The sequence below is a fragment of the Eurypyga helias genome, unplaced genomic scaffold (assembly GCF_000690775.1).
Source record: "Eurypyga helias isolate BGI_N326 unplaced genomic scaffold, ASM69077v1 scaffold28965, whole genome shotgun sequence".
Classification (NCBI taxonomy): Eukaryota; Metazoa; Chordata; class Aves; order Eurypygiformes; family Eurypygidae; genus Eurypyga; species Eurypyga helias.
Genome location: NW_010249942.1, coordinates 1 through 17866, shown reverse-complemented (window position 1 = coordinate 17866; position 17866 = coordinate 1). Strand labels below are relative to the sequence as shown.

General features: G+C 42.1%; 1 protein-coding gene across 3 annotated transcripts; it reads right to left on the bottom strand.

Moving 5' to 3' along the window:
- Window positions 1-675: 675 nt before the first annotated feature.
- Window positions 676-15464, bottom strand: MFSD11 (major facilitator superfamily domain containing 11). 3 transcript variants are annotated; one of them, XM_010151549.1, is made up of 13 exons: window positions 15336-15464; window positions 13811-13866; window positions 12708-12815; window positions 12196-12275; window positions 12001-12097; window positions 9895-9953; window positions 7524-7665; window positions 6653-6693; window positions 5476-5541; window positions 4396-4521; window positions 3244-3418; window positions 2118-2253; window positions 676-843 (listed from the first exon to the last, which is right to left on the bottom strand). In XM_010151549.1, exons 1-13 carry the CDS (start codon window positions 15429-15431, stop codon window positions 676-678), a joined length of 1350 nt encoding a protein of 449 aa, XP_010149851.1. In that variant the 5' UTR covers window positions 15432-15464. The 3 variants fall into 3 exon arrangements, with proteins under 3 accessions (XP_010149851.1, XP_010149848.1, XP_010149850.1); XM_010151546.1 differs by having other exon boundaries at window positions 6653-6713; window positions 7541-7665; window positions 15336-15431; XM_010151548.1 differs by lacking the exons at window positions 9895-9953; window positions 12001-12097 and having other exon boundaries at window positions 6653-6713; window positions 7541-7665; window positions 15336-15431.
- Window positions 15465-17866: the final 2402 nt, after the last annotated feature.

The following is a 17866-nucleotide window of genomic DNA, read 5'->3' as shown; positions in this document are numbered from 1 at the left end:
GTCTTTTATGTCACACCAACACCTGATCCACTTTCTTAACAAACAAACAAAGGCATGTGAATAAATTTAAAGCACACAAAATAGATTAAAAAACAAACAGTTGGGAAACCAGGAACCGGGTGATACGGAATAAGGCGACAACATCTCCCACAGAAACACTTTTGCATATCTACCTGCTGAAACAGTCAGTGGCCTACACTGATTTCTCCATTGTGCAGAGCATTCTGCAATATAAAGCACCTTATAAAAATATCACACATTGAGAATCCAAGAGTCTGCAGAACTACAATGTAGGAAAAATAAGGGGGGAAAACAGGCAACAATAATTCCGTAGTCCTTGGTAGAGTGAAACTAGGCAATTACATTCGGAAAGGTACGTCTCGGAACAGCACTGTTCAATGCAGAGATCTCTGCATTTTTTTCCATTTCTAATACCTGAATTTTATGAACATGCATACCATGCTCAGCTGATTAAAGCAAGGCAAAAAGCCTTTCAAATCTGGCTTTTTTTTTTTCCCCTCCTACGTTTCACCTTCAGCTCAACTGATGGTGATTTTACAGTAGCTTCCCTCCAGCTTCACCTCTGCAGCAGCTTGATCTTTTCACCTTCTCCCATCACCTCCCAATAAACGTGCCTGTGTTTGTCCGTACGGTGCTCTAGGCACGGTATCTACGTCAAATGCTGCTGTAGTCCGAGCCACGGGCAACAAGAGCTGCTGCTGCTCCCCACTCCACTGTGAAGAAGGTAATTGTTCCAAAGAAGCCCACAACCACCATGATCAGGAGTTGCCACTGCAGGAGGAAGTAGTTGCTGTAGAAATATGCAACTGCAGCACAGATGGACTGAGGGGAAAACAAAAACACAAACATAATGTAAAATTATCATCGGTGGGGATGTCCAGGCTAGGATTCCTATATAAGGATTATCAAACTGACCTACAGAGTTTAATACGCAACTGTCAGTATGCTTCCATAGAAGACACATTTTATAACTTCATTATATCTCAACATACATCTTGACCTGATACACAACAGATTTCAGTTTCACTTGTTATTTAGTGTTCACTGTAGAAAACTAGCACCAAACACGAAGCGTTTGTAGCATCGCAAGTGCAGTTCCCCGGTGTGAAAGTCTGTCTTAAAGCCATGTCATTTCTAGAGAAACTCCAGAACACGATTTCCAGTTTTACACCATCACCAACTATTCTGTATCAAAACAGCTAGAGGCTTTGACAAGCAATCCTGCTTACTTGCAGGCTCTCTTGCTTGAGGATAACATTTTCATTAGAGCTCATATAGACTCTTTACATTCCATGTCTATCTCAAATTCTTACACATCGCTGAGAATGGTATAAAAATGGAGCTGTGCACATGGGAAAAAATATCTTTTTGAAGCAAGCAGTGGTCATCTTTTAAACTAAACACTCTGACCAGCACTAGCTTGCTATAGGTGCAACTATGCATGAACAGTTTTGATGCTTTGCACCCCTGTTTTCCTACCAATGCCTCTGATCAACACAGACCTGACAGTACCAAACAAGAAGAATGACTGAGTGATCTATCCAAAACACACCAGTTGTATTCATATGGGATGAAGACTTTCCCATCAAGCCTCCGTCTAGCACAGATGCATTTATTTTGGCATTCTGACACCTTAAGGACAGGTAAACAACACTGCTCTTCTTTTGTCTGCATATCCATCTGATAACTCCCAGTGATATGGTACAACATCCACAAACTCTTAGCTACTATTCACACAACGTGTTTCCTTCTTATCTCACCCTCCTCTGTCAAAGACAGAGGAAATCAATTCAGTAAATGATTATTTAAATAAAATCCAAGTCCAGATAACTGTACAGCGTTTTGACTTTACAGTTTCCAGCACTCCTCACTTCCCTCAAAACCTGTAAGCAATCATAGTTCAATTATATAACCGCACAAAGCTATACAATCAAGCCACTCCCACCTAAAAACGTTTCTCTCCCCTGTGAAAGATAACACACCAGGCTGAAATCCTTTGCACAAACATCATTTTTCTCAGCTCATCAAAAAACCAAGCCCAGTATTTCAGTAACATTCCATCAGTCACACTTTGAAAAGGCTGTGTCATGTAATACCTGAACAAACTTGAAGATGGCAAAGGCAGGAGCACTGTCTTCTGAGTACAGGAATCCTAAGACACTGAGGAGCTGGGTGTTAAAGCAGCTGTCTCCCAGGCCCAACAGAAAGCTGCAGAATATGGCCACCTCTTTGCTGAAGGAGAGAGTGAATCCAATTTAAAAGCCATTCGTTCAAACAGGTTATACATCCATAAACTATTTTGGGCAGACTTATTTGGAAACTGAGAATGGAAGAAAATTACGAAACTTTCACTTTTTGCTGGGAATGCTTGGCAAAAAGAATAGTTTCATCACATTTTAATATCTTGGATGCTCACACCCGTGTCATCGTTACCCGCAGTCGATTCTACACTGAATGAGAACCGCTAAGAGAACTCATTTTGGTGCTTGGAGTCACAAAGCCCGCAAGGCAGTGATCAAAAGCTGACACACAGTGAGTTCATCAAAACTGTAGGTGTATTAGAGAAATACCAAGCTCACATCACAGAAAAACACTCCAGTTAAAGATCAGTCACCTGCACAGGCACAAATGCTTCTAATGGCAGGTTAGCAGCCACGTCTGCACAGACTGACACCACTTTGTTTTCACACAAATTGGCAAAGATACACTCCAAAGAAGGTTGCAATGATGAGGTAAGAAAGCTCCCTCTAGTCTTCCCCTAACGCTGCGTGGTGTGAGACAGGCACGGCAAGGCTTCAGTTGGACCAAACAGATTGACAGTGAGCATTCAAAGATGCTGGAAACCAGTGCAGCAGTGCCAGGCTGGTGCTCCGTGCTGCAGTAAGCCCCAGCCCAGCACTGGTTTATCAAAAACTGAATTCCCGACACCTAGTTCGACAGTTGCTGGTCTCACTATTGTACCAGACGTCAGCAACGTCAGCTCTCGAGTGACAGAACTGCTACCAAACATCTTCATGCTGCTTCTTCTTATGCCACTTAAGTTCCTAAATTTGGTGCACACCGGTAGAATATCTACTTTGAATAAGAACAGAATTCCAGAAATCTTTTTCCTGTGGAGTGAGTCACTACACAGAAAACCAGCTTCAAGCAATTTTCTGTCGGAGAAACAAGCTGCTTATGTACATCCTGAGTTATAACAGCCAAAGGATAAAGGTTACACACCTTGGGACCATATAAGCAACATCATCTGTTCCTTCCATAGGAGCAATAGGGGCATCATTTGGCATGTTGAAAAAAATTAAATAAAAGGCTATGAAATGCACAACGATGCCTAGCAGCACAACAGGGTTCCTGCCAAAGCGATTTTTCTTGCTCAGTAAACCAAAGATTCCTCCACCTGTACGAGTGGGAAAGATTGGATAATTAAATTAGAACTCAAGGTATACAGAACAGAAGCAAACTTAAAATACTGAGATCATAAACTTCCCCATACTGGGAAACTGAAACATTGAGTAACATGGATACAGTCCCGAGGAGTCTGTCAGCTCTGCCCCATTTGCAAGATGACATAACCTTTGGGGTGCTAGAGGTGTCGGGGAGATGCAGGCAGGAGGTTTCTCAGATGACCGCCACTGAAGACAGGGAAACTGTTGCAAGGGTTTTCCCAACAGCCAGTTTCCTCCAGCATTGCAACAGTACTACGGGAAAGTGGATGGCCTCGTGCTTAACTCTTTGATTGCAAAATCATGCCTCTCCCTATGGATCCAAGCTGCTAGGGGACAAAGAGCGTTTGGGTTTGTTGTGCTTTTGGTTGGTTGGTTGTTTTTAACGCTGCAGTACTTGAGTTTAAGCAAGTAAATTCATCATGACTTAATGAACATTACCTGCATTCAATTTTATTCAAATATCAGATCTCATTTAACACAAGCTAACTTCTTTAAAGAGGGAAATCTTGCGTACAATGCTTTTAAAAATCAATTTAAATTCTTATCACTTAAGAAATAATAAAAATGTAAACAGAATACTATTTAAATAACAGAATATCAAAATGATGACAATTCCCTAATAACATGACAGCCTAGTGTTTCTCTCACTCTAAGCCTTGTTTATTTCTCTAAACTAACCCAAAATGAATACAAAATCTGGGGATTCAGTCAGCTGTATTTCACATCTTAGTCCATGTTCACTTTACATGGTATGAGATATAATTCACTGCAATAAGGAACCATGTTGACAATTGTATTGCTAATATTTCATTTACATAATCATTGCTGGAAGCTTGAAAGACACTATTCAGTTAAAAACAGAATAATGTCTCGAGCAACTACATCATCTTAACCCTTTTTGTCTGTAAGGCAGTAAATTTACACTTACCTAAAATTTCTCCAACACCAATAAAAATACCAGAGAGACCAATAAGGCTTTTCTCTTCACTGCCAAACCTATTCACAGCACCTATACATGTTCCATATACTCCAGAAAAGAACGTTAATTCCAAACCTTTGAAAGAAAACAAACAAAATTGATAGAAATTGAACTATTATGATTCTTTATGTCTAAAGGCTGTTTTTCCCTAAAGTACCTTCCCAATACGTGTATTTAGGTGTGTGTAATAGAGGCAACTAGGGAATTTTAAACTCTGTAATTACGATATTCTCCTCTGCCAGTTTACAAATACTGTATTAGAAAACACACTGTCACTAATTAGTGCCACATGCACCTGGGCTCCGTACTGCGTCTGTTCACACAACCTCTACAGAGAGTTTATATTTCTGCTTTGTATATTTAAAACAATGCAAATTGTTCTGCCTAAGCAAAGAAGAAAAAGTTCAAAACCAGAACTGTTGCTAATTTACCTCCTTTGACTTTTTCTGCTGGAAAAATATGGTACACCATGTCCTGGTCTACACGCAGCAGGCCACCTAACAGGGTATGAACACGTCGCCTCTGAGCAGTCATAGCAATCTGACCGCCAGTTTTGGAAATAAAAGCTTTGCCGTTTCCCGACATGAAGCAGCAACATTGACCAGGAGCCACCAGATGGCAGCAGCTAGTTTTTCCAAGCTAGACTCATCTTCTTTCTGCACCCCTAAACCCAACTTTCAGATTACTCAGGCAAAACCCGACTCACTCCCTCCCCTTGCTATCCTGCTTCACATTGCACTAAACGTCTAAGAGGAATTCAAGGAAATTAAGCCTCAATTTGGGTGACCCAGATCTGTACCAAACGAAGCGTTACTACATCTGTCAGTATTTGCAGGTGTAGGTGCGTGCCTCCTCCCATACCGCAGCACTTTACAGAACACAGAGATGTCATAAGTAACTCATTCAAAGGTAATTGTAATATCCAAGTAACGCTTGCAGGGATACGGAATTGGGATCTTGTTCTGGGATTAAAATCCCAAACAGTGCCCTGACACTGCTACACGATTATACACTCTGCTTGCTTCCTACCTGTGTAGGCTGTCGTAACACTGAGAAGCATCATCTCTTTGGTGAAGCTCAGCTTTATACATTTCTCTGTAAAGACATAATAATGAGAATTAATGTAACTTCTGATAACACTATTCAGAGCATCTACGCTTTCTTTCACTCTTGCTCGAAGCAAAACGAGGTTAAAATTATGCAGACTATGGCTTTAATAAAGAGATGCTAAACAAGCCAACCCTGACCTGCCCTTTAAAAGAAATTATGTCATCCAAAATCCTTTTTTCATAAAAAATGCAAGGGGGAAATATTAAAGAGGGGGCACATCGTTTTCAATTATGAGACAATTTCCTGCTCATTGTGTTTTTGTAGTCTCTCTCAGTTCATCGTGATTGCCTCCTAAAAGTGTAAGTAAATTCTCAGTGGAGGGTACCACATTCTCCAAACAAACTCAACAGCCACAGGCAAAGCACATCAAACTTCAGTGGAAACTGCAGATGCTGCAGGTCAAAACTGTTGGTTTTAAGTGGTTTAATTTGTGACAAAACAACAGGTAACTTCTTTACCTTGTTAAATTAGGGTTTTTTGGGGGGTGGTGCTGGGTTGTGGGTTTGTTTGGGGTTTTTTAGACTTTCATACACTAGCTTTCCCAGGCGGTGGGTGACCTGTTCTGGAGCTCACCTCCAGGAGGAAGGCATTGTGAAATAGCTTGGCTCTGAAACTACACCAAGGAAGTACCTCCGGACTACACTAGCAGGTAACTGAAGTCCACCTCACATTCTTTGCTTGCCGTCAAGCTCTGGTTACATGACACGGTGACCTGAAAGGAGCACTCTCGAAGTGCAGGCAGCCAGCTCACACCCATCGCACACCAACAGCGATCGACCACATTAGTTCAGGGGTTCCCAAGATTTTCCAACCCCATTTTGCCTAGGCTCAAAAATCACAAATATTCACACAAGCAACTGAATTCCTATCACGATCAACAATCATCAGGCCTGTGTGACCTGTCACCTCTGGTCTGAAAACCACTGCCATGGCAGTCATTTTTCCAAGCAGGCCATCCCTGAAGGTCTACATTCAAAGCGGAAAAACTGAATCTTCAAAGTAATTTGTAGGTGATCACGTTACCGGCAGAACCACCGCGGATGGGAAGGGTGTGTTGGAGCTTTTTGACACAACCCTTGCGTCAGAGGGTACTCACTGAAGGCAGCCACCGCTCTCGTCACTTTGTTTTGTGCAGACCTGAGTAAACAAACGACTTGGTCACAAAGGAAAAGGAATAACCCCGCTGTACTGCTGCGCTGGAAGGCAGCGTAGCTGTTCAACTGTTCTGTGCGTATTCTAGCCCAGTATTAGATACTGGAATATACTGACCTATTACTAAAAATTCTTAGAACCCAAACTACTAGCTACATAATTTATTTGCTTTCTGGGCTAGTAAATGCTGTTCAAAAACTGACATGATAACAGAGTCTTTCTTCTGAGCATTTTTAGCTTTGAACCTTTTCTCACTGGCAGACTTACTGATGTTTTTCTAGCATTTTTACTGTTCTTTAAAGAAAGCAAAAATATTTAAACTGATGCCTCAGGCAAAACTGAAAATCTGTCTGCATACCTATGCACTTTAATGTATTTATCAGGGTGGCATCTAAATATTTAAAGAAGATATGAAAATCCTGTTTCAGTATGTAAAAGATAACCTAGAAAACAATGGAGTAATTTCTGCTTGTTCCATCCTGATGAGGGCAAGACAGACTATGAAGGGAAGATGCATCTTTAATAATAACCAGTGGAGAAAAGAGGTGAGTGGTATCTTTCCAAAGGCACTTATGTATTAATGGGAGAACTTAATGTGCACTACTGCACTCCACCCTTGAGAATCTCTCACATAAAGAACATTAATTCTCACTTGTTAAGGTACAGACACTTTTCTATTAGATCGGTTCATTCCACAGGTTGCTCATAAGGTTCATGTTTCCACACAGAAGGGAAAGTGAACGCACGACGTTCCACTGAGGAGTAGGAGCACAAATGAGCGTATGTGACAACGTTATTGCCATAAAAGCACTTACGAGCTGTCCCCCAGGATTTCATTAGCAGAATCTTCCTCCCCTGGAGCTTTTGTGTCCTCTTGCTTCCTGATCAGAAAGAACAGAACCGTGCCCACAAGACTGATAACAGTCAGAGCAATGAAGACAGTTCTGCGATCACCCTCTGTGGAAAAACAAACAGGAGTCAACCAGATGTGCAAAAGCAATTCAAACCAATTCAACTGCCTTCAAAGAACTAGTACAGCCATACTAGATTAAAAGGCATACCAATTTTCTAACTTACCTTTCACGTGGAGCAAAAGGCACTGGCAGCTCCTGGCAAATTCCTGTCTCAGTTTTATGATGCCAATAAAATATTGGCATGTTAGAGTGTCACTTGCATTTTCTGCCATGCAAAGGCTGACCAAGGAGGAGCCAATTAACAAAGGAAATGCAAAACCAATTAACAGAATAAACTACATCTTTCAAGACTTCTGTAATTCAGAGTGGACAAACTACCACAAAACCCTTCAAACTTCTGTAACAGCTCTTTACCAGCATCAGAAATATTAGTGCTGTAAACTGGTAGGCTTGCAAAACACAAAGGCCTTAAAATCACTGAGACCTCAGGAACCGACAGCACACAGCGTGCAGGTGGAGGAAGGTAATTGCTGCCCTGTGCACCAGTTCTGCCGCACCAACCAACTTGTTTGGCACGGGAAATTCTGTATCATGGAAGCCACTCCCATTTACAAATATTAAGCATGTGAAAAAAGGCAAAAAAACCCAGCTATTAGTTATGACTGAACTAGTGTATGTTCCTGAAGATATTGTCTATGCTTGTATTTAACTCCCCTTTAAGTAAAGGTAAATGTGGAATTATTCTACATCAATTAAACATAACCTGTGCATGATCACGGATCAAAAGGAACATGTGCTTCCCCTTGAAACGCCTATAATGTTGTTATATAGGTAGTAAAAGGCAGGAGGAATTGATTTTTAAATGGTGTTTAATTTTTCAGTATTTTTTTAATAAAGAGGAGGCCCAAGACATCTAAAGATGGAGGAAAACGTAAGAGCAGGCATCCCTTACAGTTAATTGCTCTACTCTGTGGTTAGCAAGAGCAATGGAATTTAGAATGCTCTATTTCAGGCCCACCAGGTTCAAAGCATCTCTCAATAACATTAAAACCTTTGTGTTACAGGTGAGGGAATGTGGAAAACAACCTTTAGGAAGTAACCTGTGCTGCGCCACCAAGCCTGGGTCCATGGAGAACTCCAAAAGACAGACCTAACGTAAGCATGAAGCGGACTACTCGTCTCAACGGGGCAGTACTTCTGAAGCCTGATAATTATCATTTAAAAGTCAGCATCTTACTCCTGACTGATTAGATCAGCAGCATCCTCATCCTCCAAATGTTAAAAGAGTTGACCACTCCAGTAGATATTTTACTTTGAAACTACAACAAGGAAAATTTTGACAGTCATTACAAGACAATCAACCCTATTTGTTTACAAAATGTTGGTTTTGCAGCAATGCTCGCTTTTCATAATTAAAATCTTAGATTTCGCTCTATTTTCACCATTGCAGTTTTCTTAGTTGACACCCCAACCTACCTTACCTTGCTTACTTAAAGAGTTGCCAGAAATCTCTGCTTTAAAAACACCAAGTGTCAGCCAGTATCCCGCTTAAGAATATTCATAAGTCCACTGTTCTCTGCTCTTTACCGGTCTAGCATGATGTCAAATGAAAAAAACAAAACTATAGTATTAATTCCAATCCCATCAGGAAGTTAGTCTTCATAAACTATGCCAAGAAAGGAAGGCTGAGTTCTTCTCACACCCTGCCAGTTAAAGCAGCAGCCGCACATCTCCACCTGTCTCGCTGCGCCACATTCTGCCAGCACAATGCTTAGTGCAGCCATGAAGTGAACTGGGATGCTCTTCCTTTACTTCGTAGGGTAATCAGTCTCCAAACTGATTTAGGAGGACAGTCTACACCAGGAACTTGCTTTGGAACGGGATAGCATGTATATTAAACATACAGCCATTCCAGAATACCTTTCCTCAACATACGTGTATTTTTGTGTGTCTGCACAGGGAAAGATCCCGGAGTAGCTACTGTGGAAAACCTTATTCTAAACTACCATTCTGAAGAATTTCATAGACAATAATCCTAAAAGAAGGTACTCAAAGTGCACATCATGCAGGAAAACATACCCATCACAAGGGCCATGAGTCCCACAGAACACTGTATCAAAAACATGCTCCAAAAAATAGTCTAACAGTAAATTGGAAATAATTGCCTGCTATTGTGTAAGTTTCTTGCCACTTTCAGGTTCACTATTTCATCTGTTTGTTCACACTACCACCTTTGAAAGGAGGGCCTGCCATATAAACAAGCGATACTCACCTGATATGCGGGTTTTTCCTTGCCAAGTGAAGTATATATACAGGTTTCCAAAAAACAAGCTGTAAACAAAAAAAGACAACAAAGGTGAACAGCAGCTTCTGGGGTAAGATTTGGGTTGTAGCATCATGGTAATACTATTCTAGGCAAAAAAAGAGTACCGTGCAATTATGAAGAAATGAAGATACAAGCCACTCTCTATGCAAACTGCTTACGCTGTATGATACTTCAGCAGAGCAAAGGCTTCTTCTCCACTGTGCTGGCTAGTCATACTCAGCAACCAAGGCATGAGGTGGTAGCAAAAATGAGGAAATCTGCGTCTCAGTTGCCTGCCTCTCATTTTGGGAGAGAGATTAGAAACCTGATAGGTTTATGGAGATGACTGTAATACTTCCTTAGAGGAGTCTTGTGTCTTGTCTGAAGTACTGCCCCAGCAATGCTAACTTAGTTGTTAACAGCTCAAGGGAAACTGTTCCTACTCACAGTTTCCTGAAATACAGTAACTGTGAAAGAATAGCAATTCAAAACAGCCTCAGAGTCAACTCCCTCACTGAAACACACACAGTTAGTTGGATTTAGGGAAACTGCTGCACTGATAACACACTGGTATGTTAGTTCTTGAAGCTTAAGGAACACAAGACATATGTCACTGTTTCCAACGCACAGCAGCATCAGCAATGCCACCTAGCACAGGCTCACCAGCCTAAACACTTGCTGCAACTCATTCCCCTCGTTATCCCCCAATATCCAGACTTGTCACACTAGGGGTGGCAAAAGATATCTCTTCAGGAACCACTTGTGGACCTGTTACCAATGAACCCATCTGATCCCTTTTTGATCTTGCTGACACCATCCAACTCTACACCCTGCTGTGGCAGCGAGCTCCAACCGTTTAATTGCCCACCGCGTGAAGCAACACCTTCCCTGTTTCAAACCTCCTCTAGTCTCACCAAGTGACCCGAGTTCTAGTACAGCAGCATTCGGGGAGCAACAGTTCGACATTCAGCTCAGCTGCTGCCTTCGTGTTTAGTAACCCATCCGTTTAAACCTCCTCAGATGCTTTTTCTCCAAAGGAAAGAGTCCCAGCCTTTTTAGTCTCCCTTCAAGCCAACAGCTCCAGCTTCTTGCACATTTTGGTTCTTTTTTCCCTATACCCTAATTACATTACACTCTCCCAAGAGACATAAATCCTTTGTTGGTTTTTTTGGTTGATGCAGCATGGAAAGCTTAACGACAGAAAAATATCAATAACAAGATCTCTTTTCTGACTACCATGTCCAACTTGAGTACCTTCAACTTGTCAGTGAGCAGCAAGGCCCAGCTGCTCCCTCAGGAAAGGGGGGGCTACGAGCCAAGCGGGTTAACACATCCAGCAGAGAAGGCACCTCATCAGCTAGAGCCCAGGCCTGCAGAACTTGAGCAAGGCAGGCAGGGCAGACCCAAGGGCTGTAGGCAGAGCAAAGCAAGAGTCCAGACCATTGTACAAGTTTGCACTGACAAGGCAGGTCAATCAATCAAGGAAGTCAGTCCACAGGCCAGAGTCAGGTCAGGGGTTGCCACACAGCTGCACAGTGACAAAGCAGAGCAAAGCCAAGATGGGAAGTCAGTCTAGACCACCAAGAGACAGGCATAGCCATGACTGAGCTGGAGGCCAGCCTTCCTCCAAGACAGCTCCAAGGGAACTAAAGGCCCAGGGCTGAGTTTAAATGGGGCTCCTGGGGCTATGGGCAAATGGGAAGGGTGTGGTGGAGGTGCCAGGTGAGGTTGTCCTAATAAGCCATTAGGGCTTATTAGTGAACTCAGGATCCTGACATAAATGAGCACAGCCCAGCACAATCAACGAGATTTCTGTTACACATGCTAAATGCTCCCTTAACAGAAATACATCTTTTTAGCCTGTGGGGAGCAGAGGCTTGCAATAGGTAACTTTCGTTCATTGTCCTAAAATGCACAATAGCAATAGAAATGTTGCTCCTAGCCTGCCCTCCCTCCCATTTCTCTGACCACAAGATACCCGTGGAATATTTTTGATGCAGTTTCCCAATTATCAGAAAAAAAAAAAGTAGAATGTGTACACAACCAAAACCAAAGGTTAAAAATAAAGCTTACCTGGACTGTAAGAGGGCCCAAAATACCCCGCTGTTCCTTCCAATGGTGTTTTCATCAGAATTTACAGTCAAGCAATTTCCCTGTGCCGTCCAGAGTACTGAAAGATGCAGAATATATTGCTCAGAAAATGAAAGTATTTTAGAGGCACGTTCAAACGTACCAAGGCATAGTAAGCAGGGGAAGAACAACACTTACCAGCAGCTGCAATGCCAATAAAAACAGATGCAGTGTAGAAAGCCCATGTAGCAGGTTGGATAAAAACTGCAATGTATATGCTAGAATAGAGCAGATCAGTTTACTGAATATACAAGTGGACAAAGCTCTTCAACAACCAGGCATCTCACTTAGCTGCTTCTAAATCAGCTACTGTCTCCTAAGTGACACTGGAAAATGGTTTAGTTCACACGTGAAAGAAAGGTCATGTTTTTACTTCACTAAGCAGGTAGAAATTTTTTTAGATCTAGTCATTAATCTGAGCCCACAACCTGAACTCCACAGTCAGCGAAGTCGGGAAATGCTGTGGAAAAATTACACTTTGTTTCCTTTAGGCTGAAGCACTGCTCATCTACTGATACAGACAGTATCCCTGCAAGATGCCTGCGTTAGCCAGTACAATTACATGTACGGCAAGGCTGCCATAGGTGTGGGAAAAAATAAAAAAGAAAGATTTTAAAGGAAGCAGAAGAAAAATCAAAATTAAAACTTACCTATAAAATACGCCACTAACAACCATAGAGAGTTGAGGTCCTACTATTGCAACCACTGAAGGTGATATAAGATTTGATGCAGAGAATACTCCATAAATAATGGACATGCTACATAAATAAACAACAAAGATCATTAAGTACTTAAAATACAGGGTACAAGCGCAACTGATTTAGAAGGGTTTAGCGGGTTCCAACATATGAAGTTAAGGACGTACATAAGTAACTGCATAACTTTCATAGTCAAACATTTCCTGCCTTTCTTCTGCTACCTTCAGCCACTGCACTCCATGTGGGAACGCAAGAGTGTACAGTGCTTCCTGGATCGCTGAGGAGTCCCAGGCTGCTGCAGGCAAGCACGTTTGGTAATTTACAGCAACACATTTGTCACACTGTGCCTTAACAATAGTTACTGTATTCTGTGCCCAGTACCTCCACAGGAGAATGTTCCAGAGCCTCATCCATCAGTGAGGTTTTCATTTGCTACCAAATGCACCACAGAAATTTTATAGATATATTCTGTGCCAGGGCATTTTTAGTTTAAATTAAGACAGCAAACCCCTCAAAGCAGCGACCAGATTTGCCGGTATGCTTAACTTGGTGTACAAAGGGTCGCCACCCCTGCTTGGAGAGTTCGGCTATGCCAGTGCAATAATCAAACCGAAAGGCTTTTCATGGCTTTGCTTCCCATCTTTCCGACTGCTCCTTTCACAGTTACATTGCACTACTTCCCGGAAGTTGATCCACACCACCGATCCTACTCAAACACACAGAGCCGTACAAGGGCAAACAACCAAGGCCTTAGTAAACAGTTTTGTTTACTTTACAACTCCCACATTCTTTATCTCCTAAAATAAAACGCTGAGAATGTGATGACTGCATGGTGGTTTGTCTCCCTACAAAAAAAAACCCACCCCATGCAAACAGGTATGTAGTTCAACCGGAAACAACCCAGAGTGGATGTGACAAACCCATGTTTTAAACTGCTCTAAGTACGTTATTCAGCAGAACACTACAATCTCTTGAGAGCGTATCTCGACCAGATGGAACTGTAGCTGGCTTCGCCCTGCAAGGAGCACACTAATAACACCATCTCTGTAAATTACCTTGTGTAGCCGCTGCCATGAAAATCCGTGTTGTTTAAATTTGTGATAACGGTTTGCTGCGAAGAGAAAATCGTACGTGATGCGTCAGAACCCATCGTGTAGTTTGAGAACCCTTGCATCAGTCTGAAGTCAGTATTAAACGTCAGAATTAAACATTAACAGACTATACAAACTACTCAAAGTTTTAATTACAACTCGCAACACCCCCAGAATGAAGGTGAAGCAGATATTTAGCGGTGAAGCATCTACGCCTGAAGCAATAACTACTACTTTAGGATCGTATCATGCTTTCATCAGAAACTTTAAAATATTGCACAAATCACCTCTCTCAGGCAGATGTGCATGACTGTCTTAATTTAAAAAGTGGGGGGAAAAGGAGAAGTTTCAAAATACTCTTAATTTGACCTAACTGTGACCTTCCAGTAAGAGTTTCCGTTCTTTTTTATTTCCTGTTGTATCCCTGTTCCTTTTTTTCCCCTTGAATCAGCTTGAGTGATCATGAGACCATGTATTATCAGCAGGCTGATTGAAAGTCACTTGTAATGACTTTAATGACAACAAATTGCATGATCACCGGGCGAGGCGCTGTGAATTCGCTGCAGAACTTCTAAGACCACTGGGCTGTACTTAACGTGCTCATGCACGGTATGGCGCCGCACTGTGATTTTTACGAAGCTGTACTGAGTGGGTATTTCTGCAGCGCAGTGAAGGACATGCCTGTGTCTGAAGCCGGCAGGGATCCTTCTTGCATGCAAGAAAAGAGCAGCTGTAAGATTCTTAAGCGGGCTCAAGAGTTACGCTGAAATGTAACTGTCCTCCAGGCACACTGAAAGCAGTACCAACAGCTCGGTAAGTTAGAGGATCTGGGCTAAGTAGCAGGATTCTGAAAATCCAGGTAGTGAGAGTACAATCTGCCTTTAATAGTAAATTTGGATTATGTTATGCCCAATTTTGCTCCAGCACACAGAGATAGACGGTACTAAAGAGGTAAATTACTTATTCAGATGGAAGGTGACTTGGCAGCTCTAGCAATTGTGGAAGTCTGACGAGTCGTCAGATGTTATCCTCGCACTCCCCCTCCACGTCTAGTTTGTTAGAACAGAAAAATGTGCTAGATTAGGAAAAACACTCTAGCAGCGTGGTTAATAATAATAACTCAGGCAAGTATTTTGAATGGGACTATACAGAATAGTCAGAAATGTGGGCAGTGCATGGAATTTTTAAATGCTGCAAGTGGCAGAACAGACACTATGTTAAAGTTCAAATATTTGAGAGGATTCATTCATTTTCTACTTTCTAAGCAATCAGGCACACTTACATATGTAGCTATACTCCCTTAAAGAAACAAACTGCTTAATTACCCAGCTAATCAACCTTATCTAGTTAACACTAAAAGGAAGAAGACAGAATGTCGTGGTGTCTTGCCCATTAAAACATGCCGGGCAGATATGTTAGAACACAGGGAAGACAAGGAAGGATGAAAAATGGGAACAGAAACGTGGCAAGTTTGGGAATTCATGCCTACCGCAATATTTCCACACGTCTGGAAAGCAGTGAATATAAACATAAATGACACTCCCAAAATAATTATGTTGAAAAGTTTTTTCGATTCAGGAGACATTTTGCCTGTTCTTGACAATTCCTCAGCTTAAGTCTGAAAAAACGTTTTCTTTTAAAAGCGTCCTCTTAGCCTCTGTTGAAAACAAACAAGCAGAACAAAACAAAACAGCTTTAAAAAATGACGATGACTTAAGAGTTACCCATTAGCAGCTAGGACATAAGCACCTCACCACAAAATCTGATGACTCAAGTAACGCACAGCAAAATCAGTACCTCAGAAAAAAATAACCTAAAGATAAAAGCCTGGTACAAAAGGTAAAGATCAAAATTCTCTCTACCTTTTCCCATGAATCTAAGAGAGCAGACTGCGGTATGTTACTTCCTGACAGCTCTTTCCCCCCCAGATGAAGCCGTTCTCCAGACGCCGAGGTAGTTAATCAGCTCAGTGTCCTGCCATTGCTCTAAATCACAATTCTGGTCCAAAGTCTTTAAATCAGCTGACAAAAGAAAGAGGAGAAATTCGTACACACGAGTCATTTCCACGCATGCTGGACAGGAAATAAGGAACATTTCACAATACAGATCAGCTGACCCAGCCTACCAAGCCCTTGTGCACTATGGGAAATGCAGTTTTAGGAAAGTACACTTTTTCTACTTGAAAGGCTGGAAATCTCCCGATACTTAAAATGATTTGTAGTAGTTTTTAAGAAATCCAAAGTCCATCCACTAAGTAACAGCCAGCAAGATAAAAAGTCTTAGAAAGCTGCCAATCAAAACCGTCTAATTAGCTGAATTCAAACACACAGAGTCATTCCAGAGGGAAAATAATTCCCACATGGGAGAAACAAAGTGCCTCAGTGCCACCAGCATACAGGTTCTGCACAACGCTTCTGCCTTCCGTTGTCTCAGTGACTCAGGAAAGTCCTCATAATCTTTCACTGCTTTGTCTCAAGGAATAACATTTGGGTTTAGTAATTACATACCCTTAATATTTTACTTCACAGTTTATTCTAAATAATAAATATAAGAGCAATTGATCTTCAAGCTTTGAAGATCAGCATCAGCAAAACTGAAATAGGATCGCACACCACCCATCAACTGAACCGGGTTTTTTTACTGCTATCCTGTGTTTATCCCGTTGGGCCCCAAAACGGGATTGGAGCATCCAGCAAGATCAGCTCCACTTAACTGATGGCCAAAGAGGGAGGGAAGGAAATGGAGAACTGATTGAAGTAAATCGTCAAATCCTACCTCTGCTATCTACAGTAAAGGTCTTAAATAAAATCTATATCCTGGCTGTTGTTATATGTTTAAGTGTTTTTAACTCCTGAGCTGTATTTTCTAAAAACATAGATTTATTTATTTGGTTTTTACTTGTGGAAGAAGGTCAGGATGACTATTCAGAGGCTGTTTTACAAAGATCCAATTAAAATATCAAGGGAAGGGGGAAGGAGTTTAAAACAAGCCAAGTTTTCTCCTTCCTTGTCTAGGATTTATAGCAACAGGTTTTTAAGACCCCCCAGTCACTGTGTCCCACTCGGACCTCCTTCCCCTCGCGTCAGCATCCATCTACCTGCACAGGAAACTGGGCTGGCATGCCAGAGCAATTCTTCAGGCAGCAGCTTGTATTGAAGAGTGAATATTTGAAGCGAAACTAGTGAGCAAGTGACACGGGAAACTCTTGTCATTTTAGGGAAACCATTGTAAAGACAAACTTTGAATTTCTCCTGCGATAAAGTGTTTCAGCCGATGAATCGGGGAAAGTTTTCATGAAAAACCTCTGGGAAAGAATGAAGCAATACACAATGTGCAGTACTGATTTATTTCTGAAGTCTATTGTAGCAGGAAAGCACTGTCACTGCTAGGTCTGTACTGACGTCATTCCTTCTGCTTATATGACTGTAGAAAGTATGAAACATAACTGAAGTAAGAATTAAGAATTTTAATTATATTACACTTGTTTTTTCATCTCAACAGCCACTGCATGGAACAAATCGGTAGAAAAGTGCTCTTCCTCGTTTCTATTCCTAACAGTGTTACAGACCGATGGGTAGAAACTTTTACCGCTGTAAGGTAAAAGTATTACAGTTCGTACGTGGAGTTGAGGCGTTTTACTCGGTGCCTGAAGTGACACAGCAACAACTTTTGGCACGGGGGAGCAGCCTTGACCGAACTCTCCACAGGCAGATCCCAGGGAATCCGCTTGTCATTCTCACGCAAGGGCTGTGCTCATCCTCACCCCCGTCTGGTTTTTCCACGCGTGCTGCCAGAGCACGAACCCACAGCGAGCAGGACGTGTTAGCGAGGGATTCCTAACCCTCTCTCAGGGTCACCGACGCAGCGGGTAGAGCCCCTTGAGGACAGCGTGAGGGCAAAGGGCTGCCCGCACGGCTCTGCCGCCTCACAACGCGCCTCCGGAGCTGCGGGGGCTGAGGGAGCTTCGCCGGGCGCCGCTATCAGCAGGACAGGACGGAGAGCCCATGCTGGCCGGCCTGC

Excerpts from the sequence above, each read along its gene's own strand:
- MFSD11 (XM_010151546.1), bottom strand. The coding sequence starts at position 15,431 with ATGTCTCCTGAATCGAAAAAACTTTTCAACATAATTATTTTGGGAGTG. Across the intron at positions 5,542-6,652 it reads GAGAGCGGTGGCTGCCTTCA|AGAAATGTATAAAGCTGAGC; the intron begins GTGAGTACCCTC and ends ATGTCTTTACAG. Across the intron at positions 3,419-4,395 it reads TGGTGTTGGAGAAATTTTAG|GTGGAGGAATCTTTGGTTTA; the intron begins GTAAGTGTAAAT and ends CCACTCGTACAG.